Raw genomic sequence first — 23,881 nt, 5'->3', positions numbered from 1 at the left:
ATAGTACATAGAAGTTTAATCACAGCATTATTTGATGTTCGGGACATGGGTTTTTTTTTTTTTTTACACTACTCTTGCTTTGAGTTTAAAATCATTTTCCAAATAATATTGGAAAATTAAAGAATTAAATCACCAACCAGATTTTTCTTTTGTTATCTGTGTGAGATACACATAATCCTTTTTTCAAGATAACTAAAGAGTTCCATCTCCACTTTACATCTTTTAGTATTAGGGAAGGGCTTGTTCTGATAGGCCGTGGGAGTCAGCAGATGGAAGAGGAGATGGGGTGGGCGCAGGGCATTCTGCCTGCAATATGGGGCTCTGTCAGAGTGGGTGACTGGGAGGCTCAGGACGTTCCAAAGCGGCACTTCAGTTAATAGTCATTGCCAGGAAGAGTGTTGTCTGGCTTATAAAAGCTGAAACTCGGGGTTCTGAATCAAGACTCCAGAGTTCGAGTCCCATCTTCTACTTACAAAATGAGCACTTCAGTGATCAGCCACTAAACTTACTCACAAAATGGGGATAATGAAAATACCTGTCTCAGCGTTGTTGTGAGAATCAGTTGTTTAATGTATGGGAAATTGCTTTGTAAATTTTTGACCACTATGTAAAAGTTGCCATGATTGAAATAATGCAAAAAATGGAGTGCCTGGCAGGCTCATTCGGTGGAGCATGTGACTCTTGATCTCAGGGTCGTGACTTCGAGCCCCCTGGTAGGTTGTAGAGATTACAAGGAAGGAAGAATTGATAAGCAAAATAAAACACCTATTTCAACATTTATTCTTTCAAAATTGATCAAATATCAACTAAATGCCAAGCAGTTGTTAAAGGCTCTGGGGGATACAGTGATGACTAAGACAATGCCTTGATCTCAAGGAGCTTCCAGCAAAGCAAGGGAGCCACATAATTATAATCCCTGCCAAGAGTGTGGTGATAGACAACATTCAGTTTGGATGATAACATTTTTTTGTCATCATATAGTTGTAGGTAGGGTCTGTTTTGGAAGCACAGAAGAGGGGCATCTGCATTATCCTGGGATCAGGAAAAAAAAAAAATTCCCAAAGAGAGTGAGCTGGACATCGAAAAGGTTCTAAGCAAAGGGAATAGCATAGCATATATGAAAGCATGAAGGCTTTTGCTGTGGTAGGTCCTGGGTGTGAAGGGGAATCGTAAATCTTAAATAGATTTAAGGCTTAAAAATGGAGTTAAGCTTCTTAGAATGAACACACTTTTTTATGATACTTTATTGGTTTCAGTTTGTTGACTTTTAATTAGATAAGAGTGAAATTTTCAGGGTTTTGGTTGGAATTAAATAAGAAAAAGGTGGCTATAATTGGAAAAATTGGAGACAATACAAATTAAAAAGATGTATATATCTGCTGAGGGAAGGAGCCTGCGTAGCACTTCCCATTGTCCTAGAGCTGCCTCACCAGCTGCTCCTTCAGGAGCATTGACTGAATACTTACTGTATTGCACAGAAACAAGCTAACAGCCTTGCCTTCTGGTTGCTCATAATCTAGTGGGGAGACCTATGGACAGACACATAGATAACTGTGGTAGCCAATTTTTATTTAGCATTTACTCCTTGACAGCCACTGCCTTGTGATAACTCTAAACACTAGGAAGGATTATCATACCCATTCTCAGTTGAGAGAACTGAGGCACAAATTGCTTATGTAACCTGCTCAAGGTCACACACCTACTAAGTGGCAAAGCCAGAATTTGAACCGAGGCAATCTGGTTAGTCTGCCCTTTAACACCTACCTTATGTTACTGTTCTGATGATTAAAGTATAGCGTAAAAGTGCAAAATGATGATAAAGATGATATGATAAAGAGATGATAAAGAGTAATATCAAAACCTAAAATAGTGGGAGAGGGAGGTATTACAGAAGGTTTTCTGGAGGAGGTGATAAACTGATTCTTAGATATGTGGGAGGTTCAGGCAGAAGAGCCAATCGGGAATGAATAAAAATAGAGGTAAGAAATACATTAAGTATTTCTTGGGGTGGGGCAGAGTGGAGAGGGCAAGCAGTTTTATGCTACTTGAACATGAAGTTTGAAGCAAGAAGTAGCCAAACATAAGACTAGATGGGTGGACACTGTTGGCTTTGTATGCTTTGCTAAGGAGTTTGTACTTTAGCCTGAGGATACGTGAAGAGAACCATAGAGGGGTTTAAGCAGAATGATATGGTCTGATTTTTGTTCTTTATTAACTGTTTGAGGGTGAAGGATAGATTTGAGGAATCAGGAGGAGGAATTTGAGGAATAAGGAGCCTGTTGTAATAATGCAGGAGTGATGTTGAGGCCTCAGGAGGGCAGGGAAGGCAGGCATGGAATAGTGGGGCAGTTTTGAGAAATACTAGAAAATTGGTGAGACTTAATAGTTAACTATTAAGGGAGGGAGAAGTCCCAGGTGACTCCCAAGTAGCCTGGGTGATTGGTGCATGGCAGTGCCAGCAGAGACAGAGAACAAAGGGGGAGGAGCAGATTTAGGTGGGTCCCGAAGTCACAGAGGCACTTTGGAATAGATATAAGTTCCACAAAATGAACCCTGAGAATACCAAGAATACCAATGCCACGTGCAAAAAAAAAGTGACTTCCTGGTAAAGCTGCTTTTTGCTGAGAGAAGCCTACTGTTCACATGGTGCCCTCTAGTGGTCAGAAGATGCCATGTTGCCTCTTTAAGATGAACAGATCAAAATGTAGAGACTGCCTGGATTAAATACTTTTCTACTTTTTTTTTCTTTAAGATTTATTTATTTATTTGAGAGCACGTGAGAGCACGAGTGGGGGAAGGGGCAGAGGGAGAGAATTCTGAAGTGGAATCATGAGCCTGGAGCCTGATGCAGGGCCCAATCCCAGGAGGACCTTGAGATCATGAGCTGAGTAAAACCGAGAGTCCGATGCTTAACCAATTGAGCCACCCAGGTGCTCCTTGCTTCTTCTTCTGGAGGGAGAGAGAAATATTCCAGAAGCCACAATGTTCACTTTGCTTTCTATGTGGATAAATTTATTTCCTAGACCTAACTGCTTACCTATAGTAACAACTCACTTATTCAGAAGTTATTTGGTTGGCAACCTCAGCTATCCAGTCCCCTGGTCAGAAACAAGACTAAAGCAAATCGTTGCCTATCAGCAATTAAAACAGATGAAACAAAGTGCAGGAATTAAAATCTTATCTCACAGGGCGCCTGGGTGGCTCAGTTGGTTACGCGACTGCCTTCGGCTCAGGTCATGATCCTGGAGTCCTGGGATCGAGTCCCACATCGGGCTCCCTGCTCAGCAGGGAGTCTGCTTCTCCCTCTGACCCTCTTCCCTCTCGTGCTATCTCTCATTCTCTCTCTCTCAAATAAATAAAATCTTTAAAAAAAATAAAATCTTATCTTACAGAATACTTCCCTAGGTCCTCTCAGAAAAATTATGTAAATTCAGCTTCAGTGAGTTTTTGTCTAATTTCATAAGCCATAACAGATTGAAATGGTGGGCAGCGGGGGATCAGCACCCTTTTTAGAAGTGATAGCTGTTGGCTTGACAAGCAAGGAGGCAGAAAAATACTAACCAGCCAACAAACCACAAACTCCCAAAGCACAACAGTCTCAGGCCATTTTGTGTAGGTGCAAACAACCCTTGCCAATTTGAATAGCTCCTGTATTTCAGTAAAACATGATGCAGAGGAGAAAGCAGACAACCAGTTGGTTCTGTACTCAGGGACCAGGATTGAAGAGCCAAGGGCCTTTAGTCAGCCACTAAAACTGGAAGTGACCTTGAGCATGTCTCTGAACCTCTTAGGGCCTCTGTTTTCTCATCTATAAAGCATCGGGTTGAACTTGATCACTTTATAAAATTCTATAAACTGTGTTCGCAATGATGACATTAATACTTAAGGAAAATTGTATTATGCTTGACTAAAAAGGCAAGAAATTGTTGTCTCTGATATGAGAACTCTGTGAGGATTATGATTATCCTTATATTACAGATGAGAAACACGGGTTTAAAGAGGTAAAGATGTTTCCTCATAGCTAAATAAGTGGTAAAGTTGGTATCCAAATCTGTTGGTGCCTGCTTCCTGAGCTCTTTTTAATACTTCATTTGAACAAGCATGCGTTGAGTGCCAACTATGTGGGCAGTGTGTGCTAGGTACAAGGGACACAAAGGCCATTAAGTCTCATCCTTACCCTTGACCTTTGGAGGTCAATGAGGTAGGCATTGCTGTATGATACCTCTGTTAGTACAAATGATAAAAGTCATGCTATAGCACTGTTAGGACTGATATAAAGCTACATTAGGGTTTTAAAAGATTTTAGGGTGTGAGCAGAGAACTGACTCACCATTTATAGCATTGTTTCTATGGGAATATGTGTTTCAAGTTCCAAATAACTAACTTAAAAATAAAGTTTTGGAACATAACCCAATTATAATTTCAGAACTTCCTGTGCTAAGTACTGAATTTACAGTCTAATAACCAGCCAGAATGCCTGTTTTAAAAAGTGAAAAAATGTTAACCTTGATTGTGTCTGTCATTTAAGTGTCTTGAAGTAAAACTTTTTATCTTTAGGAGCATCTACAAAACTGGTTCTTCCTGGAAATTTCAAGGAGAAAACCTAAGGAACTTAATTAAGTTTAGACATTGGACCGTATACTCTGGAAAATCGTATTCTAGGAAATAATTTCGCCAGAGTGACCTTATTTTTATAGGTGACAAAATCACTGAGGCCATGATCTCAGGCTCAAGAGTCCTATTGCTTGTGTTCTAATCCCACCAAGTCCTCTGTGGCCTTACAGAAGTTACATAACATTGCGTACAAGTACACATTATATATACACACACACATACATATATGCATGTATATGCACCCCCCCACACACACACCTGCTTAGACTAGAGTCTGACCATTGATAGTAAGGCTTAACAAATATTGGCTATTCCCATTATTGGTGTATTACAGTTGTCATTTACTCTACCTTTATAACCTCCATCTGCCAGTTCAGTAAAGCATATCTGCTTTCCCTCCCATTACATTTTCATGCTTTTGCTTATGCTGCTGTGTACCCCTCTCCCATTTCTTTACCTCCATGCTTATGCAGATACCTGAAATGCCTTTCCCCTTGCCTTCTATTTTTCTCTATGCTACTTATTCATTAAGGTTTCACTCAAGTCCTACATCCTTCCTAAAGCCTACTGTTCTAGTACAATCATGCTTTTTTTCCCCTCTAACTCTTGCTGAACTTCATTCAGTATAATTTAATACTTAATTATTCTCAAATTGTTTCTTGGTTCAAAATTTAATCCCTCATATGTAATTAGCCCTGTGTTTACCATCCTTCTCCACCCTCTACTTCAATGCTTTATGCAGTGTTAGGAATGTGGTAGGTGTTCGACACATTCTGATACTCTGATTTATTAACATAAGAGAATCCTTTCATTTCACTTCGGGCCTTTTTTTTTTTATGTTAGTCACCATACAGTACATCATTAGTTTTTTTTTTTTTTAAGATTTTTATTTATTAGAGAGAGAGAGAACACAAGAGAGGGGAGGGTCAGAGGGAGAAGCAGACTCCCTGCTGAGCAGGGAGTCCGATGTGGGACTCCAGGATCATGACCTGAGCCGAAGGCAGTCGCTTAACCAACTGAGCCACCCAGGCGTCCCCATCATTAGTTTTTGATGTAGTGTTCCATGATTCATTGTTTGCATATAACACCCAGTGCTCCATGCAACACGTGCCCTCCTTAATACCCATCATCTCGGGCCCTTAAAAAGGATAGTCTATAACCCTCAAATTAAATCTATATACATATATCCAATCATATAAGACACACAAATAGGTATGAGAAAATGAATGTATATATCTAAATGATCTTTGAGATCCAGAGGTAATTGTTAGTAGTTCAGAGATTGGGGCACTGAATCAAGAGTCTAATGCTAGGCTCTGCTGCAGATTCTCACTGAGGCTATGCAAATTGTCCCCAGGGGAGCCTCCTTGGTCTTTGGCACACATTAAAAGGAGATTATTTGCTTTACAGAAGGAGTCACTCCAAAATTGTATCTCTAAGTTATTTCTTCATTCAGTTCATATGCTCATTTATAGGCCCTTCAATTATCATTTGACTAAGGCAGAGACAAAAGAAACTTTCAGCAAAGCTGTTTTTTCCAATTTAAGAGATTTATGGTGATGAAGGAAACGTATTTCTGATACTCTGTCAGTGAGAAATTTACTGAAATAGCTTACATGGTGTAACTTAGGGAACACGTCTATTGAGTAAGACTGGATGCACCTATACAGATAAAACAGCATTGTAGGTAGAGTTCAGATGTAGGTAGGTGCTTATGCAAGAGCATCCGGCCAGTAAACCCTATATTAAGGACTCCTGCCCAGTCTTTGCTAAGTGTTCTTTGCAGAAGGGCACATTTACATAGTCCCAGGTGGTTAGTACCCACCTGGGTGGTCAGGAGTCTGTCCTGTAATCCTACTACCTACTTTACCACAGTTAACTATCCCCTTGATACACTGTTAAACAGTCTTAGATCTTTGCCCTTCTATGAAATAAGAATGTTGGAGCAGATTAGATCTCTCTGAACTAAAAAATCTGTGGGTATCTAAATTAATATGCTGAATGCGCTTGGCGGCTGTTTTTGAATGAGATGAAACCTTCAAACTAAAAATTTAAAAACTCAGTGTAAAATGTTTTGCATCACCTAACTCCTTTCTCTTCTGGGAGAACTGCCTGCATACAGATATCCTTCTGGCCTTAGAACCCTTGGCTTCGGATCATTGGAAGTCCTACTCTCCCGCAGTCCTTGACTTCTAGCTGTAATAAACTTGTTTCACCAATGATACAGCTAGTAACACAAAAGCAATCACAGATTTCAGTTACAAAGACAGGAACAGCTAAACCCTCATGCGCTGTTGGTGGGGATGCAACCTGGTGCAGCCACTGGGGAAACAGCATGGAGGGTCCTCAAAAAGTTAAAAATAGAACTACCCTACGACCCCTCATTGCACTTCTGGGTGTTTACTCAAAGAATGCAAAAACACTAATTTTTTTTTTTTTTTTTAAGATTTTTATTTGAGAGAGAGTGTGCACGAGCGGGGGTAGGGTCAGAGGGAGAAGCAGACTCCCTGCTGAGCAGGGAGCCCGACGCGGAACTCGATCCCGGGACTCCAGGATCATGACCTGAGCTGAGGGCAGTTGCGTAACCAACTGAGCCACCCAGGCACCCCAAAAACACTAATTCAAAGGGAATTATGCACCTCTGCGATTAGAGCAGCATTACATACAATAGCCAAGATACGGAAGCAGCCCAAGTGTCCATCAATTGATAAACGGATAAAGAGGATGTGGTATATATACACAAGGGAATATTATTCAACCCTAAAAAAGAATGAAATCTTGCCATTTGCAATAACATGGATGGAGCTAGAGAGTATGATGCTAATTGAAATAAATCCGAGAAAGACAAATACCAGATGATTTTATTCATATGTGGGAATTTAAGATACAAAACAAATGAGCAAAGGAGAAAAAAAGAGAGAGGCAAACCAAGAGACAGACTCTCAACTCTAGAGAACAAACCGATGGTTCCCAGAGGGGAGGTGGGGGGTTGGGGGTGGGTGAAGTAGGGGATGGGGATTGAGGAGCGCACTTGTGATGAGCCCCAGGCGTTGTATGGAGGTGTTGAATCACGCCCGAAACTAGTATAACACTTGTATGTTAACTTTACTGGAATTAAAATAAGAACAGCTAAAATAAAAGCAATCCTTTTATTTAAAACGTTTGCAAGCTTTACTATAAGATAAAGTTAGGGTTTTTTTGGTAGGATTATTAAGAATATCCAAAAATTGAAAGGAGAAAACTGCCTTTGGAATTTGAGTGAAATTGTTTTTTAATTAAGTGAATGAATTTTTTAAATTTTAATGCAAAAATTATTCCCAAGAGATAAGCTAAAAGTCTCACAGGAATTTAGACCCCTTACCCCTGGTTCCTTGCCCTTCTTTTCTTTCTTTCTTTTCTGTTTTTTTGGGGTTTGTTTTGTGTTGTGTTGTCAGTAGGCCTTCTCCAGGCTTTTCTGAGGGAGGTGTAACAAGAACAGAGTTGTTGGTACTACTATGTGTAGGACTGCTATGAGAAGTTACTCTGCCTTTTAAAGTCCTTTTTACTGGAACATGGAGGTTTGCATAATGAGGTCAGCCTAGAAGCTGTAGTGTTCGCATGGATTTTGTTCAGCGTCAAGCTCTGAGGGGAAGGTAGGGATATAGAGAGACATCTGAAGACAGTGGGACTCACACCCACGCCTTTCTGACCCAGAGCCCTTCTTCGTTCTTTCCACCAGAGCATGAAGCCTTCTTCCGCAGAGGAGGTACTTCACTGAATACATGTTGAATGAAGTCACTGAGGTAGAAAAAGTCAGGATTCTCCTCAGCGATGGGTCCTCGAGATCACAGAATACTGGTGCTAATGTCAATTCCTGGTACTTTATATATAGTGTCTGGCACCCAGAGCACTCCGTGCATATTTGTTGCATTAACAGATGTGCGTTAAAATGCCGTTGGTGCTCTTGTTTTTGTGTTTTGCTTATGTTAACACAGAATTTATTTTTACCGACTTAATTGAATTGTGGCCACAGCTGTAGTGGTACCTGTCATATTGGGGTTGTGTGTCGTTGCACCAGGTCTGGTGGCTGGCCATAAAACTGCTTTCCATTAGATTAGAAGAGTTCTTGGAACTCTTAAGCTCTTTATGTCATTATTTTAAGCACAGGAGATTTAAAACCTGAAAGTCTTTACAGATTAACTGCTGGCTTTCTTCTACTGGACTCATGTTTAGAAGGAAATTTTAAGGTTATCTAGCCAAACTTAGCTCCTGATGCTTGAATAAGCAACTGCCAGTCTTACTTCCATTAATTATCACATGTCAAGAACTATACATTTTACACATTGCTTCTATGAATCCACATGTTTGATATGTTATTATTATCCCCACTTTGACAGTTCAGGAAACTTGGGGTCAGTGAAGATAATAAGGTGGCAAAGCCAGATTGGAACTCGGGTCTCTCGGATCCAAAGCCTGTGTTCTTTTCCTTGTATTATACTGTCCTCAGTGACATTTCATTCCTCTTCCATGCAGGGCATCCATTGTCCTCCAAAAGAGTTTGTTTCATTTTTTAACAACTCTTTATTACTAAAAATTTTTTTTGAGATAACATCTATCCTTCTGCCTCTTTCTCTTTATTACTTATTAAAGTTCTCTCTGAATCCCACAAAATGGACTATAGACCTAGAACTCTCATCTTATATAAAATGGGCTTGGGGTCAGCATTTGTGTGTGTGTGTTTTCATTTTTTTTTCCACCCTTTGAGTATGGTTTTGTTGTTGTTTGGATTTGTTTTATATACTTTTTAAAGCCCATTGGACAGTGAAGTTTAGGTAGTGGATTTACCTTGGTAAAGGTGGATTTACCTTGGTTCACTTACAGCTCCCTTATAACCAGGCATTTCAAATTATAAATAACATATTAATGAGTATCTTTGTACATACATTGCTTTTTGTATTAGGTACATACTGAGCATGCTTCCTCATTGGGTACAGACATCTGATTTACAGAAGGTTGAAAAGGTTGAAAGATTGTACCTATTTGACATGCTTGACCTGGCTTACAAAAATAGTACAATGGTTGCAATTTTAAGAAGGCAGTAGGTCTCATTATAGGCCACCTTCCTTTCTAGAGGCACATCCCTGGCTGTGCAACTCTCGTCATTAGGCAGGAAGAACAGGAAGAACAGGAAGAAGGAGGTAGGATAGGTCTTCAGGTAGTGGGGAAAAGGGATATGTAATCCACATATGATCTGTGATGAACAGATAAAAAGCAAGTGGAAATAAGCTGTAGATACCTCTTAACTACCACTGCAGGGGTTCAAGGGTTTGGAGACTGAAGAGTGAACATTTGATTTCTCTGAACAGCTTGTTAAATGTTCTTTTTATGCTCAGATTGTGTAGGAATTTGTTTTAGGTAGAAGATAGATTCTGAAGTTTTATGTATACAGATTAAAAATTGAGGCTAAGGGGTGCCTGGGTGGCTCAGTTGTTAAGCGTCTGCCTTCGGCTCAGGTCTGGTCCCAGGGTCCTGGGATCTAGCCCCACATCAGGCTCCCTGCTCAGTGGGAAGCCTGCTTCTCCCTCTCCCACTCCCCCCTGCTTGTGTTCCCTCTCTCGCTGTGTCTCTCTCTGTCAAATAAATAAAATCTTTAAAAAAGTTAAAAATAAAATAAAATAAATTGAGGCTAAAATTGGATCTTATTTTAGTTTTATAATATTACGGATAGGGCTTCTAATGCTTTTAATGTTTTCCTCTCCCTCTTTACCCAAAGTCAACTCACTACATTAATAATATTTATAGTGTCTACCATATGTTCAGTGAAGAAAACTAGTTGCAGAAAGGTATATATAGAATGATACCATTTAGGGGGTGCCTGGATGGCTCAGTTGGTTAAGCATCTGCCTTCAGCTCAGGTCATGATCCCAGAGTCCTGTGATCAAGCCCCAGGTCGGGTTGGGCTCCCTGCTCTGCGGGGAGCCTCCTTCTCCCTCTGCCTGTAGCTCCCCCCTGCTTGTGCTCTCTCTCTGTTAAATAAATGAATAAAATCTTAAAAAAAAAAAAAAAGGATGATACCATTTAGGTTAAAAAAAAAACACACAGCAAGAGCAAAAACTATGTACTTGGGCACATAACAGGTACTCAATATCTGTTGACTCTGTATGGATACATATAAACAGATCTGAAGATACACAATCCAGAGTGTTTGGAGACGTTACCTCTGGGAAGAGGTACGTGACCTAAGGTGTGTTTTTATTCTATTTACTTATATATTTGAATTTTTTGCACGTTACTTTGTATACTTTTTTTAACAATAAAAAATGAAGAAAAATTTACCATTTAAGGATAGACACCTCCTTCCCTAATGGATCCACTGCCTTGTTATACCCTAAAGTGCATGCCCAGCAATATAAGACATATTCTGACTCTATAGAATGACTGCTTCTCTAATAATCAAGAAAAAAGGCATTGATCAAACCTATTTGCTTGTGGCCCATTTCCATATAATCTAATAAGCATTTTAAATAGAATTTTTTCTATGGAAATTTTCAAACATACAAAAATAGAATTATACCTATTCTCCCAGCCTCAGTAGTTATCAACATACGGCCAATCTTCTATCATCTATAGCCCCCACACCCACCTCACTGGATTATTTTCTAGTGTATTTAATCTTTTTTTTTATTTTTAAGATTTTATTTTTTATTCATGAGAGAGAGAGAGGCAGAGGGAGAAGCAGGTCCCAAGGAGCAGGGAGCCTGATGCGGGACTCGATCCCAGGACCTTGGGATCCATGACCTGAGCTGAAGGCAGACGCTTAAACCATCTGAGCCACCCAGGCGCCCTAATCTTTTTTTTTAAAGATTTTATTTATTTATTTGACAGAGGAATCAGTGAGAGGGGGAACACCAAGCAGGGGGTAGTGGGAGAGGGAGAAGCAGGCTTCCAGCTGAGCAGGGAGCCCAATTGTGGGGCTCGATCCCAGGACCCTGGGATCATGACCTGAGCCGAAGGCAGATACTCAATGACTGAGGCCACCCAGGCGCCCCTCATAGTGTATTTTAGATTCTATCATTTCATCTATAAATATGTCAGTATGTATATATAAAAGATAGGGACTCTTTTAACAACCAAAATACACGCATCACACTTAAAAAATGAGCAATAGTTCCTTAGTATCAATTTTGTGAGAAGTTTTTAATACTCTGCAATTTAGTTATGTAACTTTAAAGTTGCTATTTTACTTACTTTCACTGTTTTTATCCTTCAAGGTTCTTTTAAACTTTTTCCTTCTACATTTAGCATACATTTTCCCCATAGAGGTGTGATGAAACCAAAATGATGGTTTTTACTTTGGTACCTAGCTTGTGTTTTCTTAAAATCAAAATGAGAAGCTTGAGTAAATGGCTGGGTATCTTCATCTTCACATCTGAAAAATGATTCAGGTGTATATTACTGAGTTTTGCTACATTAGAATGGAGAGCTACTTATACCTTTATTGTGATGGCAAAATCACTCCCATCCCAATGTATGATCAAAGTGATTCTTCTTTTCAAGTGCTTTTCTAAAGATATCTTGTCTGACTTTAATGCTTTTGTTTCACATAGGTCTCTAAATAATAGAAGATGGCAAGCCCAGCCACAGCAGCTACGTCCTCCAGCAGCTGAACAACCAAAGGGAGTGGGGTTTTCTCTGTGACTGTTTGCATTGCCATCGACGACATTTACTTTCAAGCGCACAAAGCGGTTCTGGCTGCCTGTAGCTCCTACTTTAGAATGTTTTTCATGAACCATCAGCACAGCACCGCACAACTGAATCTCAGCAACATGAAAATCAGTGCCGAGTGTTTTGATCTCATTTTGCAGTTTATGTACTTAGGAAAGATTATGACTGCACCCTCCCAGTTTTTGAGCAGTTTAAGGTGGCGATGAACTACCTGCAGCTGTACAACGTTCCTGACTGCTTAGAAGACATTCAGGATGCAGACTGTTCTAGTTCAAAGTGTTCATCTTCTGCCTCCAGCAAACAGAACAGCAAAATGATATTTGGAGTAAGAATGTATGAAGACACAGTGGCTAGAAATGGCAGTGAAGCCAACAAGTGGTGTGCAGAGCCAAGTTCAACAGTAAATACACCACACAATAGAGAGCCTGATGAAGAGTCTTTACAGTTAGGCCAATTTTCCTGAACCACTATTTGATGTATGTAAAAAAAGTTCTGTGTCCAGAATTATCAGCTCCAAAAGAACGCGTTGCACGGCGCTTTGGACGGAGTTTTACCTGTGATAGTTGTGGATTTGGCATTAGCGTGAAAAATTTGTAGATGAGCATTGTACTAACCTGTACTAACAGACATTCGTACCAAAACACAAGATCCTATCACAGAATAGTGGATATTAGAGATGGAAAAGATGGTACTATCAAAGCCGAAATTGGTGAAAAGGAATCTTCCAAAGCATTTTCCACACAGGACAGACAAATAACAGAGGAGACACCAGCCAAACTGCTGATGATTCGACTTCAACCACCGGAAGCCGAAAAAGTAGCACAGTGGAGTCTGAACTAGCCAACGAGGAAAAAAGCAGAGCTGCTGAGAGGAAAAGAATCATTATCAAGATGGAGCCAGAAGATGTTCCCACAGATAACTGAAAGACCTTTACATTATAAAGTGACTGATAAAGGACTGTGTAATGAGTCCACTGACAACGACGAATTAGAAGATGAACCTGAAGAGCCATTTTATAGATACTATGTTGAAGAAGATATCAGTATTAAGAAAAGTGGTAGGAAAACTCTAAAACCTCGGATGTCGATAAATGCTGATGAAAGGGGTGGTTTAGAAATATAAGGCCCCCTAACAACAGCAGTCAGTACAGGAGGATCCCGAAAATGCATCCTGTGAGCTCTGCGGACTCACAATAACAGAAGAGGACCTGTCATCTCATTACTTAGCCAAAACACATTGAAAATATCTGTGCATGTGGGAAATGTGGACAGATCCTCGTTAAGGGGAGGCAGCTTCAGGAACATGCTCAAAGATGTGGGGAACCCCAGGATCTGACAATGAACGGGTTAGGAAATACGGAGGAGAAGATGGACATGGAAGAGAATCCTGACGAGCAGTCAGAAATAAGAGATATGTTTGTGGAAATGTTGGATGATTTTAGGGACAATCATTTCCCGATAAACAGTATCCAAAAAAAGCAGTTATTCAAACATTCTGCCTGTCCTTTTCGATGTCCTAATTGTGGCCAGCGTTTTGAAACTGAAAATCTAGTGGTTGAACATATGTCTAGCTGCCTAGACCAGGACGTGTTTAAGAGTGAGTGCCATCATGGAAGAAAATGAAAGAGATCACAGACGAAAGCATTTTTGTAATCTCTGTGGCAAAGGATTTTATCAGCGGTGTCACTTAAGAGAACACTATACTGTTCATACTAAGGAAAAACAGTTTGTTTGTCAGACATGTGGAAAGCAGTTTTTAAGAGAACGTCAGTTGCGACTGCACAATGATATGCACAAAGGCATGGCCAGGTATGTCTGTTCCATTTGTGATCAAGGAAACTTCAGAAAACATGACCATGTACGGCATATGATTTCTCATTTATCTGCTGGTGAGACTATATGCCAGGTCTGCTTTCAGATATTCCCAAATAATGAACAGTTGGAACAGCACATGGATGTTCATCTGTATACATGTGGAATATGTGGAGCAAAGTTTAATTTGAGGAAAGATATGAGATCACATTATAATGCCAAGCATTTGAAAAGAACATAAGTGATTTTCTACTGTACTAATGTTTAGTTGATAGCAGACAAAACACCAAAGCAAAGGATATGAGCTATTTAGAAATTGATCTTATAAGATGAATTGTTGGGAAAAAAATTTCAAGGCCCTTTTACCTTTAATATTTTTGTTTAGGATCTTAAGTATCTACATTTTAGGTGTTATTAAATGTTTATCATTTTTGTTATTTCTTAATAGAATTCTTTGATTTTAGTTTGTTTTAGCTATGATTAAAATTACTTTTCAATGTAGACTACAAGTGGTTGTTACCTCTTCAATGACTATTAAACTTTAGTTTTTTTTTATCATAAGGTGATGACTTTACTATTTCTATGTGGGTTTTTTTTTAAGGTTATCCTGTGAAATTTTAAATCCAACGTCATTGGCCATTCATGTTTATTTAAAAAACTTTTTTTAAGTAATTAGTTCTTTGAAACTATCTCATCAACTTTTAGCTTTTTTTTTTGTAAGTTTAACAGAGATTTAGCCACTGTTTATTCCCCCTTCTTATCAATGAAATTCATATTCTTAAATTGACATGCTTATTAGGCAGGTTAGGTGCATTGACTCTAAACTTGAAGGTTGACATGGGCTCAAACTTGGCCTAAAAACATTGATGGACCTAAGGAAATTCCTATAAATGAATATTTCCTATAATTGATAAAATATTATCATTTAATAATCACATTTAAAACTTATATTAAGTGTAAAACCCAATGACTTTACCCCACTTGAGAAATTAGTGGGGACAAGTCATTTTGTTTTATGATAGGAAATTTAACTATGATAGTTAATTAAAAAGACATATCTTGTATTCACTTAAAGTAATTTAAGATATTCTGATTTCTACAGTGTGTTAGTTTATCAATTATTTTTGTTTATAAATAGACTTTAATAGCTCTCTAGGAATATGACATCTAAAGGAAAATGATTTTTCACCTTTAAAATTACATACTTTTGGAACTTTGAGATTTGAGAAAGCTGCCATGTATATTGATAAATCAAATAAAATAAAGAAATCAATTACAAATCTGGTTGTTCTATAAAAGTAGAGTGTGGAAAAAAATGTCTTGTGTTTTATACTAAGATTTGGAGAAAATGTGTTGTGGCAAATTGCAGTTTTATCACCATGCTCTTACTATTTTTTTTTTTTCTGTAAAGGACTACAAGATTTGAGCACTATAATATAATCACAGAGCATATAAGTGGAAATAGTTTATCACTTTTTAGTTAAAGTAGTATTGTTAGGTGTTGCTGACACAGGGTCTATATGAATTACATGTGAATTAAAACACTGGCAAAACTGACCCCACCAATAAATACATCTATTGAGTAGAATGCCTTTTAATGTGAATTACTTGCATTGTAATACCCTTCTCATAATGAAAGGGATTTTAAATAACATCTGTATTTAAAGTATAATTTTGTAATTATGAACAGTAACTTCACATTGCTCTTTTTGTTTACATTGGATTTTTAAGATATGCAAGTCATATTTTTCTATACAATTTGCATAAAAGAATACATTGCCAAGAGAATTGAGAGACATACTGACTAACACAGATCTAGTTGTAAGAGAAGTAATAGAGCACAGTGTGAGCTCAGAGATTTGTGGGGATACACTGTGGTGTTAAGTAAGAATAGGAACAGTACAGGAGGCATATGGTATGAGAACAAAATAATGGGAAATGGAGATGGGGGAAATACACTAAAAGATAAACGAGAAGTAAGGAGTTTTTTAAAAAAGCCACATAGCAGGGGCGCCTGGGTGGCTCAGTCATTAAGGGTCTACCTTAGGCTCAGGTCATGATCCCAGGGTCCTGGGATCGAGCCCCACGTTGGGCTCCCTGCTCGGCAGGAAGCCTGTTTCTCCCTCTCCCACTCCCCTTGCTTGTGTTCCCTCTCTCGCTGTGTCTGTCAAATAAATTAAAAATCTTTAAAAAAAAAAAAAGCCACATAGCAGGAAAAGTGATTCATCTTAGCCTTGGACACAGTAGTTTATCAAGGAATTCAATCTGAAATGCAACCTTAAATGAAATATGGTGTATACATTACTGATAGGAACCTGCTAAAAGTTCTGTAACAAACCCAGAGACCATCAGAGGCTTGTCTAAAGAGAGAAGATAAACTCATTCCAAATTTCTAAACTATTTATATAGTATCTTAGGTAGACATAATTTTTAGGGGGATCACTTTTTTCCATAACCCTCATGAAAATCTATTGCAGTGTCTTCCCACCATTAAAGAATAGGGTTTTTTCTAAATACTACCATGCTGTAAAAAGGATTATATATTCCATTAGGAAAAGGGGGGAGGGATAATTTAGTGTTTTGACAGTACTAACAGCCAACAATTAGCAAGCAAATATATAAACATTGAACATGATCTAACAAACTGAGATGTTTATGGTTTCACAAAGCACCACCTCACCATGCTGTCTCCTCCCAGTTTCATATTACACAGGACACCTTGTGTCATGTTTTGGAACTAGCTATAGGGCAGCACAGGCTTCAGAAGTAAGTGTCTTGTACAGATTTTCCTTAAGAAGGCAGAGAGTACATTTAAAGGCTTCTTGCCTCTTAAGGGGAATGAAAAATGTCTGACACCTCTCCAACCCAGTTTCCTCCGACTTTCTTCCTCTGCTGGGGTTACAGAGCTGTACCTCCTTGCTATTGCTTCTTGCCCTCAATGCTGGGAAGGCAATGAATCAACATTGTGGAAGCTGCCTTCTCAATTTATGTAATTAGCCTCCAAATCCAAAAAATGAAAGGAAAATCTAGACAGATGGATGAGGAAGCTTATGTCTTACAGAATCTTGCTTAAAGGGCCTGTTGGTTCTCCAGCAAGAAATCCTGGAGAGATGGAGTCAGAGCCTTAACAAGCTTGTCACTAGTTACAGTGCAACTCAGAGGTTATAATTCTTTAGTAACAGGACTAAAAATCTCAGATTAATAAAGCACAACAGGGCAGCAGTGGAGTAGGACTCAGAAATTTGTCTTAATCTCTCCCATATTTTTAAAGTAAAAATATTCAGAGAAATGACTCATGCATAAAATGATACACAGCTAATATTTAATGTATGAAGTTTGAATATGGACAAAACTTAGAAGAAAGTACGTTAAGTATCTCAGGGGCTAGTTATAAAACTAAAAGAAAATAAGGAGAGACTTGGCTAGGGCAGTCAGAGCATCAGTTAAAAGGAAAAACAATAGACTGACATGAAAAATCATATTTAAGTACCGTAGTTGAGAACAAAAAAAAGAAAAAAAATGTAAAAGTTGAATAAAAAACATTTGGAATTGTCTAGGTGAGAGTAGAGATTTAAGTAATTTGATAGGTTAAAATAATATTGATACATTAAAATAATTACAGCTATAAAATGCCTAATAAAACAATTTCTGTGAACATGCCAAGGATGTGCCTAAATACTTGAGATGATATACCAACTTTTATATTCTAAAAAACGGGGAAGAGAGATTGGTGGTGGTTGGCAGCTTTCTCCCTGGTTAAACGATACTTGTTCCTCTACACCCCTAGTTAAGGAACTTACATATTTAATAGATCCCTGGAAAATCCCCCCCAAAGAACCAACTTAACAGTTAAACAAAACTTGCCATCGTTAACAAAAAGGTAAACTAGTATCAATCATAAGAAAAAACCTGAATGTGTATGTACACATTGAAAATAAAGGAATTTGGTGTATTTCTTAATTTTTAATGGGTTTTATGAGTTAAAATTTTTTTTTTTCTGCCATTAATCTACTTGATCAGTTCCTCATCTTTCCTCACCAGCCCCACCTCCTCTGTAACAAATGCTTCTAGAATGGTGATAAATGCCAGTGTTGTACAGGCACCCTAACCTTAACAACGCCTAAGATTCCAGGGTGCCAAAAAGCTCGTGAGGACATATCCTTGGGAAAGGCCCCCCCCATCTCCTTGATACTTGAGGTGTAGTGCACAGGGTGACAGAGTGCATGCCAGTGAACTGAAGCAAGTAGGGTTCTTTTGGGTGTTAAGAGCCTGAAGCTGCTGCCCAGATTTGGACGCCTGTGATCCGTCCATCCTAGAGCTCTCACTGAGTAAGCCTGGCATCCATTTAGGTAGTGTTCTTTAGGCTCTGCTAAGTGCTTTACAATACACAATGTTAATTAAATCTCACAGCTGTATGAGGTAAGTATTATTCTAATTTTCCAGATGGGGCACTGAGGTTCAGAGAGACTGGAGTATTTTTCCTAAGATCACAGAAATTAAACACTAGAGCTGGAGTTTGAACCTACACCTCTTTGATTTCCGCATGCCTGTACTTAAGCACTAAGCCACATACCTCACCTCCCAAGAGGTACAAAGAAGGGCCTTTTCAGCCTAGGAACACATGTGATCAAGCTCCTATGAAACTCTGTGCTCCATGTTCATCATCTGTGGTCTGCTGTGCCTGGTAAGGTAGTGGGTACCTAATGAACATGTTGGATAATGTGAAAATATATCAGTTGGAAACAAAACTTTCTATTTGAATGGGTCACTCAGAATGATGTTTTAGAAATACTAAATATTGACATGGTTTAATTTTCCTTTATTTAAACTAAAACCTTTAGTGGTATTATCAGCCATTTTGGAGGGCCCATTGTTAAGTGCTCAAAAAAAATTAATTTGAATTCAACTTCTATATTTCTACCTCTGTGACTTTTTTCTCTTTTGTTTTCCCTATTCCTGACCTTTATGTTTTAATCTCCAACCAATCACCATTTTATTGGTTATGAAACTGATGAGTTCAATAATTCAAATCATTTGAAAATATTCCCAAGAAAAACCAGGACCCCAGAATAACCAGTTTCCTCTTTTTGTCTTAATAGATGATGTGGATAAGAAAATTTTCATTTCTTTGTGTAAAAAAAACAAAACAAAATCCCTAACTGCCATATTGTGATTGATTAAAGTTTATAGTCTAAGCTTGTCTAAAAACAAAGGTTATTATTCTAGCTATTTATAATTCAATTACCAAAAATATTTAGTGTTAACTTATAAAGACAGTCTTACTCATAAAAGAAATGAAAGATAATTACAGGAAACAACTGTTTATGCACCCTAACCTAGCAGCAAACTTTAAGAACATGAACATTTAATGCTTTAAGTGAAACAATCCCCCTCCCAATCTAATCTGATTTTAACTTTATGCATCTATTGCCTGATTTCTAAAACCTATGCAATAGGTTTTACTACTGCTATATTAAATTTACTACTTTAATGGTCTTTCTACCATCTGCCAAATGTTATTTTTTAAGTGAAAAGAGAAAAATAAGGTAATGAAGACTCCATAGATGATGTCTATATAATCACTTAGGTGGCCCACTTTCATTGCCTCTATCAAACTCAAGGACATATTACTTGGTAACATATGGGTAGAGTCTCCTACTAAAACCAGATGAAATTTAGCTACTTATAAATTTATCTGCTGACAAAAGGCAAAGATGCAAGGATTTAAAATGCAAGGACTTTTGTGTCTGTATTAGTAAATATGAATATTAACTAAATGACAATAATAGCTTGTGAACTCATGCTAATTTTGAACTAATTTAATACCACTTACATGTTTATATTCATATGCTTAGTTGACTTTAGCGTTAAGAAGCTTAAGTCCTATCTTTATTTCCTTTTACTTAGGAGAACCAAATCATTGAGGTCCATTGGTAGTGACAGAATTGTTCATCCTTCCTATCAAAATGTACCACAGATCACTGGGGGGCAGAAGCCATTATAATTTCTCATTATCTTACTCATTTGCAGAAAAGATAGTGTGAAGATTACAATCCAGTACTTGGCTCTGAATTGAATGTATCAATATACAAATCACCATTTCAATAAGAAGGCACAGGAAACTCTAGGGCCAGGGGGATGACAAATATGTAAAAGACATTTCATTTCAGAATTAGGAATATTAACAATTTTATGTGAGAAAATTTGCATAACCCTCTGTACTTACCTATCTGAGAAAGGAATAAAGTCAGGTAGACAGCCTACGAAGCCCCCAATTAAGCTTTATTTTGAAAGTTACTATGTTGTTTTTATTATACTTAAACCAATTGCTGGGCGCCTGGGTGGCTCAGATGGTTAAGCGTCTGCCTTCAGCTCGGGTCGTGGTCCCGGGGTCCTGGGATCGGGTCCTGCATCGGGCTCCCTGCTCCTTGGGAGCCTGCTTCTCCCTCTGCCTCTCTCTCTCTCTGTCTCTCTCTCTCTCTGTCTCTCATGAATAAATGAATAAAATCTTTAAAAAAAAAAAAAAACCAATTGCTTATACCAGTCAGAATCAGCCGAGCTCATTTTTAGATGACAGAAATATAATTCTGTCCAGATTATGAAAGTCATCTTTTCTTTCAAACACTTGTGCATTCCCTGATGTGGGATAAAATATTTTAAAAGACAATCACTTTGTTAAAAAAAAAAAAAAACTAGGGCAAAGCATTGTTGCAAAAAATATAATTCTACCCAGAATCACTGGGGCAGTTTAGGAGAGTTATGAACTTAGGAACTGGAAGGAAAACTCCCCGGTGTGTGTATGTATACACTTTATTTTCATTTGCAGAGTGTACAACATTTAATATTTGAAGAAAACAATGTTAGCTTGATGGGTGGAGGCACTCAGTAAAAAGAACATGAACTTTTAAATTTGTTGGATCTATCTTTCAACCAGAGATTTACCATTAACAAGTTGAAGTACATTGCGGGGCACCTGGCTGATTCAGTTGGTAGAGCATGTGGTGCTCATTGATCTTGGGCTCGTGAGTTCGAGCCCCACCTTGGGTGTAGAGATTATTTAAATAAGTAAACCTAAAAAAAAGTTAAAGTACATTGTATGTAAAATTATTTGATTTGAAGGAAGACACTTCCTAACTGCTTCCTTCCTTCCTACTTTCCTCTACCTGGCTGACCTCCCATCTTTTCATATGGCATGTGTCCTACCCATTCTAGCTTGAATCATGCAAGAAAAAAAAGTGGCCTTAAAGCTGAAGAATTATATTAGTAATAAGAACACCTTATATTTGAAGGGTATGATGAGTTACATTAAGGAAGAAATTAAATAAATTTAAGTCCCAGGAACTATGCTTTCGTTCCCATTCTTTGTTGTAGTAATGCTGTGCTGGCCTGGTGCCAAAAGCCATGAATATTCTGACCTAAGAATTATGTTGTATCTTGTAAAGCAGTCAACTTGTAATATTATTTTTCTTGAGAGTTTTGTCTTTTTCTGTGTGGCAGTGGTGAAATAGGGCCTTCTAAACCTCTGGAGAAGTGAGATCTGAATTTGGAGAGGACATGGGGAAGAATCAATCTTCAACAGATAATCTTTAAGTCCAGACCCAGGAATATCAGATCTGAAGTGACACCATCTTTTCTGTCTTCCTGACAAACCTCATCAATCCCAAAAGTTCCAGTTTCAAGGATCCAAGAAAACTCAGTAAAGATCACTTTGGAATCACTTGGCTGTGACAAAATTGATTCATGATGACTCTCCTAGTATTTTTGGAAAATCTGCTCAAGAAAAGTAACTAAAATATTCATATGACATCAGTGGTTAAAGCTACACTAAGGTGAAACTTTATATGCTAATTATCTTCCATGGTCCCTTCTAAAATAAAAGGGCTTACTAGGCTACTATAAATATATTATAAAGAGATAATAACATATCTGTGTAACACATATAATCCTAAACTTAAAATAATCTGAATCACAGTTTATATATTATGAAATGTAGTTAGACAATTAAAAAAATTATACCCCAAAATCTGTAGTTTAGAGTATAAATAAAAAGATGTGGGTACAGAGGAAAAAAAAAGTGAGACCAATATTTTAACAAGATAATGTAGTTATTACTCATTGTAATGTAACATTTGCCCTTCCTCTTTTTCACTGTATATATCAGTCACAAACTTGATTATTAATATTAATGAAGTTCCCTTTTAAGACTGTTAACTTGAGGGGAAAAACAGAAGTGGTTATTACTTCAATAGTGGTAGATTTTCATAAATCACAGACAACAAAAAGAATATATCTTAAGACACATTATTTTCTTCTGAACTTAGCAATACAATCTAATAACAAAGAATGAGTTTCTGTTAAATATTTATTCTTGGTGTTAATGTATAATACCATTATTTCTCAGCTTTCAAATTTCAAGATAAAATTCAACCAAGTATTGAGTGAAACAATGATTTCTGTGTTTTTAAAAACCTTTCACTAGGAAATGAAATGTTTGATGAGACTTTAACCTGGCTTCAAATACTTTGGTTTATAAATATATGCTCATAAACACATTTCTTAACCATATGCCTCTTTATAGCCATATTATTTCCTTATTGTGAATATACTTGTAGTTTTACTTTTGGTTAACCTGTCTATCCAATTCATTATTATTATTATTATTTTGTTCTTATGCAGTATCATGATGTTATATATTTTCAGAAATGCTTATTTTGTTTTTATATCTATTTCTTCAAATGTTTTAATAAAGAGTTACACAAAGAAATCTAACTTAGAGTATACATAATAGTATATGTAGACGTAAAGTCATTTAAAATCTCTAGCTCTAAAGTGGGATGATAACTTAAATATTCATTCTACTAATCAGACTAACAAAAAATTAGATAAAGTTAGTTAGAATGTGATAGTGGGTATAGGGGCCTGAAGGGAGAAGAGAAATGCACTAAAGACTTCAAATTCATATGAATTCAACTGCTTCAAGAGAAATGAGTTTAGAAAAGTGTTAGATTATAAAAAACAAAAACAAAATAAAAAACTATAGCTAATCTCTTGGGAACCATATAAAACGGCAGACTTCTAACAAGTAGGAAACAGACAAGATAAAAGATTACTGATAATTAAAGGTACCAGATCAATATAGCAGAGATTCAACAAATAATTTTTGACTGACTGGTAGAAGTAGATTCAGAAAAGAATATGAATTGAATTTTGACTGTACTAAACTACAAATGTAATGAATTACAATAATTATATGTGATATAAATGCATTCTATGTGATTATTTTCTGTATATCAGTATAAAATGGAGTTACTGAGTTATATGGGAAATTTGTTACATTTTTTCAATCCATTGCTTTTACCTAATAAAATTTCCTCCTCTATGTTCAGAAGTCAAACTGTCTATATATTACTTTTATTTATACTGTATTTTTTTCAACCTGGCTCTTTTATAAAATTACTTGTCTGGAAAGTTAATATCAACTCCTTCCATTCTCTAATACAAAAACAATAAAATATCTGATACAGCTAATTTTGGTGTTCCTGAGCAGCTTAAGAAGTATACAAAACAGGGGTACCTGGGTGGCTCAGTTAGTTAAGTGTTCCACTCTTGATGTCAGCTCAGGTTTTGATTTCAGGGTTTTGAGTTCAATCCCCATGTTGGGCTCCACACTGTGGTATGGAGTCTACTTAAAAATAAGAAAAAAAAAATTTTTTTTATGTGCACAAAACAAATTAACTAAAATTCCTATTGCT

General features: G+C 37.4%; 1 protein-coding gene across 1 annotated transcript; it reads left to right on the top strand.

Annotated features, from left to right (window-relative positions):
• Nucleotides 1–1,963: 1,963 nt before the first annotated feature.
• On the top strand, nt 1,964–23,645 carry ZBTB1 (zinc finger and BTB domain containing 1). Its single transcript, XM_035728051.1, is given in 13 exon segments — nt 1,964–1,979; nt 12,216–12,295; nt 12,297–12,497; nt 12,500–12,769; nt 12,771–12,821; nt 12,823–13,074; nt 13,077–13,255; nt 13,257–13,429; nt 13,432–13,458; nt 13,461–13,546; nt 13,548–13,916; nt 13,918–14,126; nt 21,627–23,645. Coding segments are annotated over 13 exon segments (1,950 nt in total). The 3' UTR covers nt 21,664–23,645.
• Nucleotides 23,646–23,881: the final 236 nt, after the last annotated feature.

This window comes from Zalophus californianus, chromosome 6, assembly GCF_009762305.2.
Source record: "Zalophus californianus isolate mZalCal1 chromosome 6, mZalCal1.pri.v2, whole genome shotgun sequence".
NCBI classification, from domain to species: domain Eukaryota; kingdom Metazoa; phylum Chordata; class Mammalia; order Carnivora; family Otariidae; genus Zalophus; species Zalophus californianus.
This window is presented reverse-complemented; position numbering and strand designations above follow the sequence as displayed.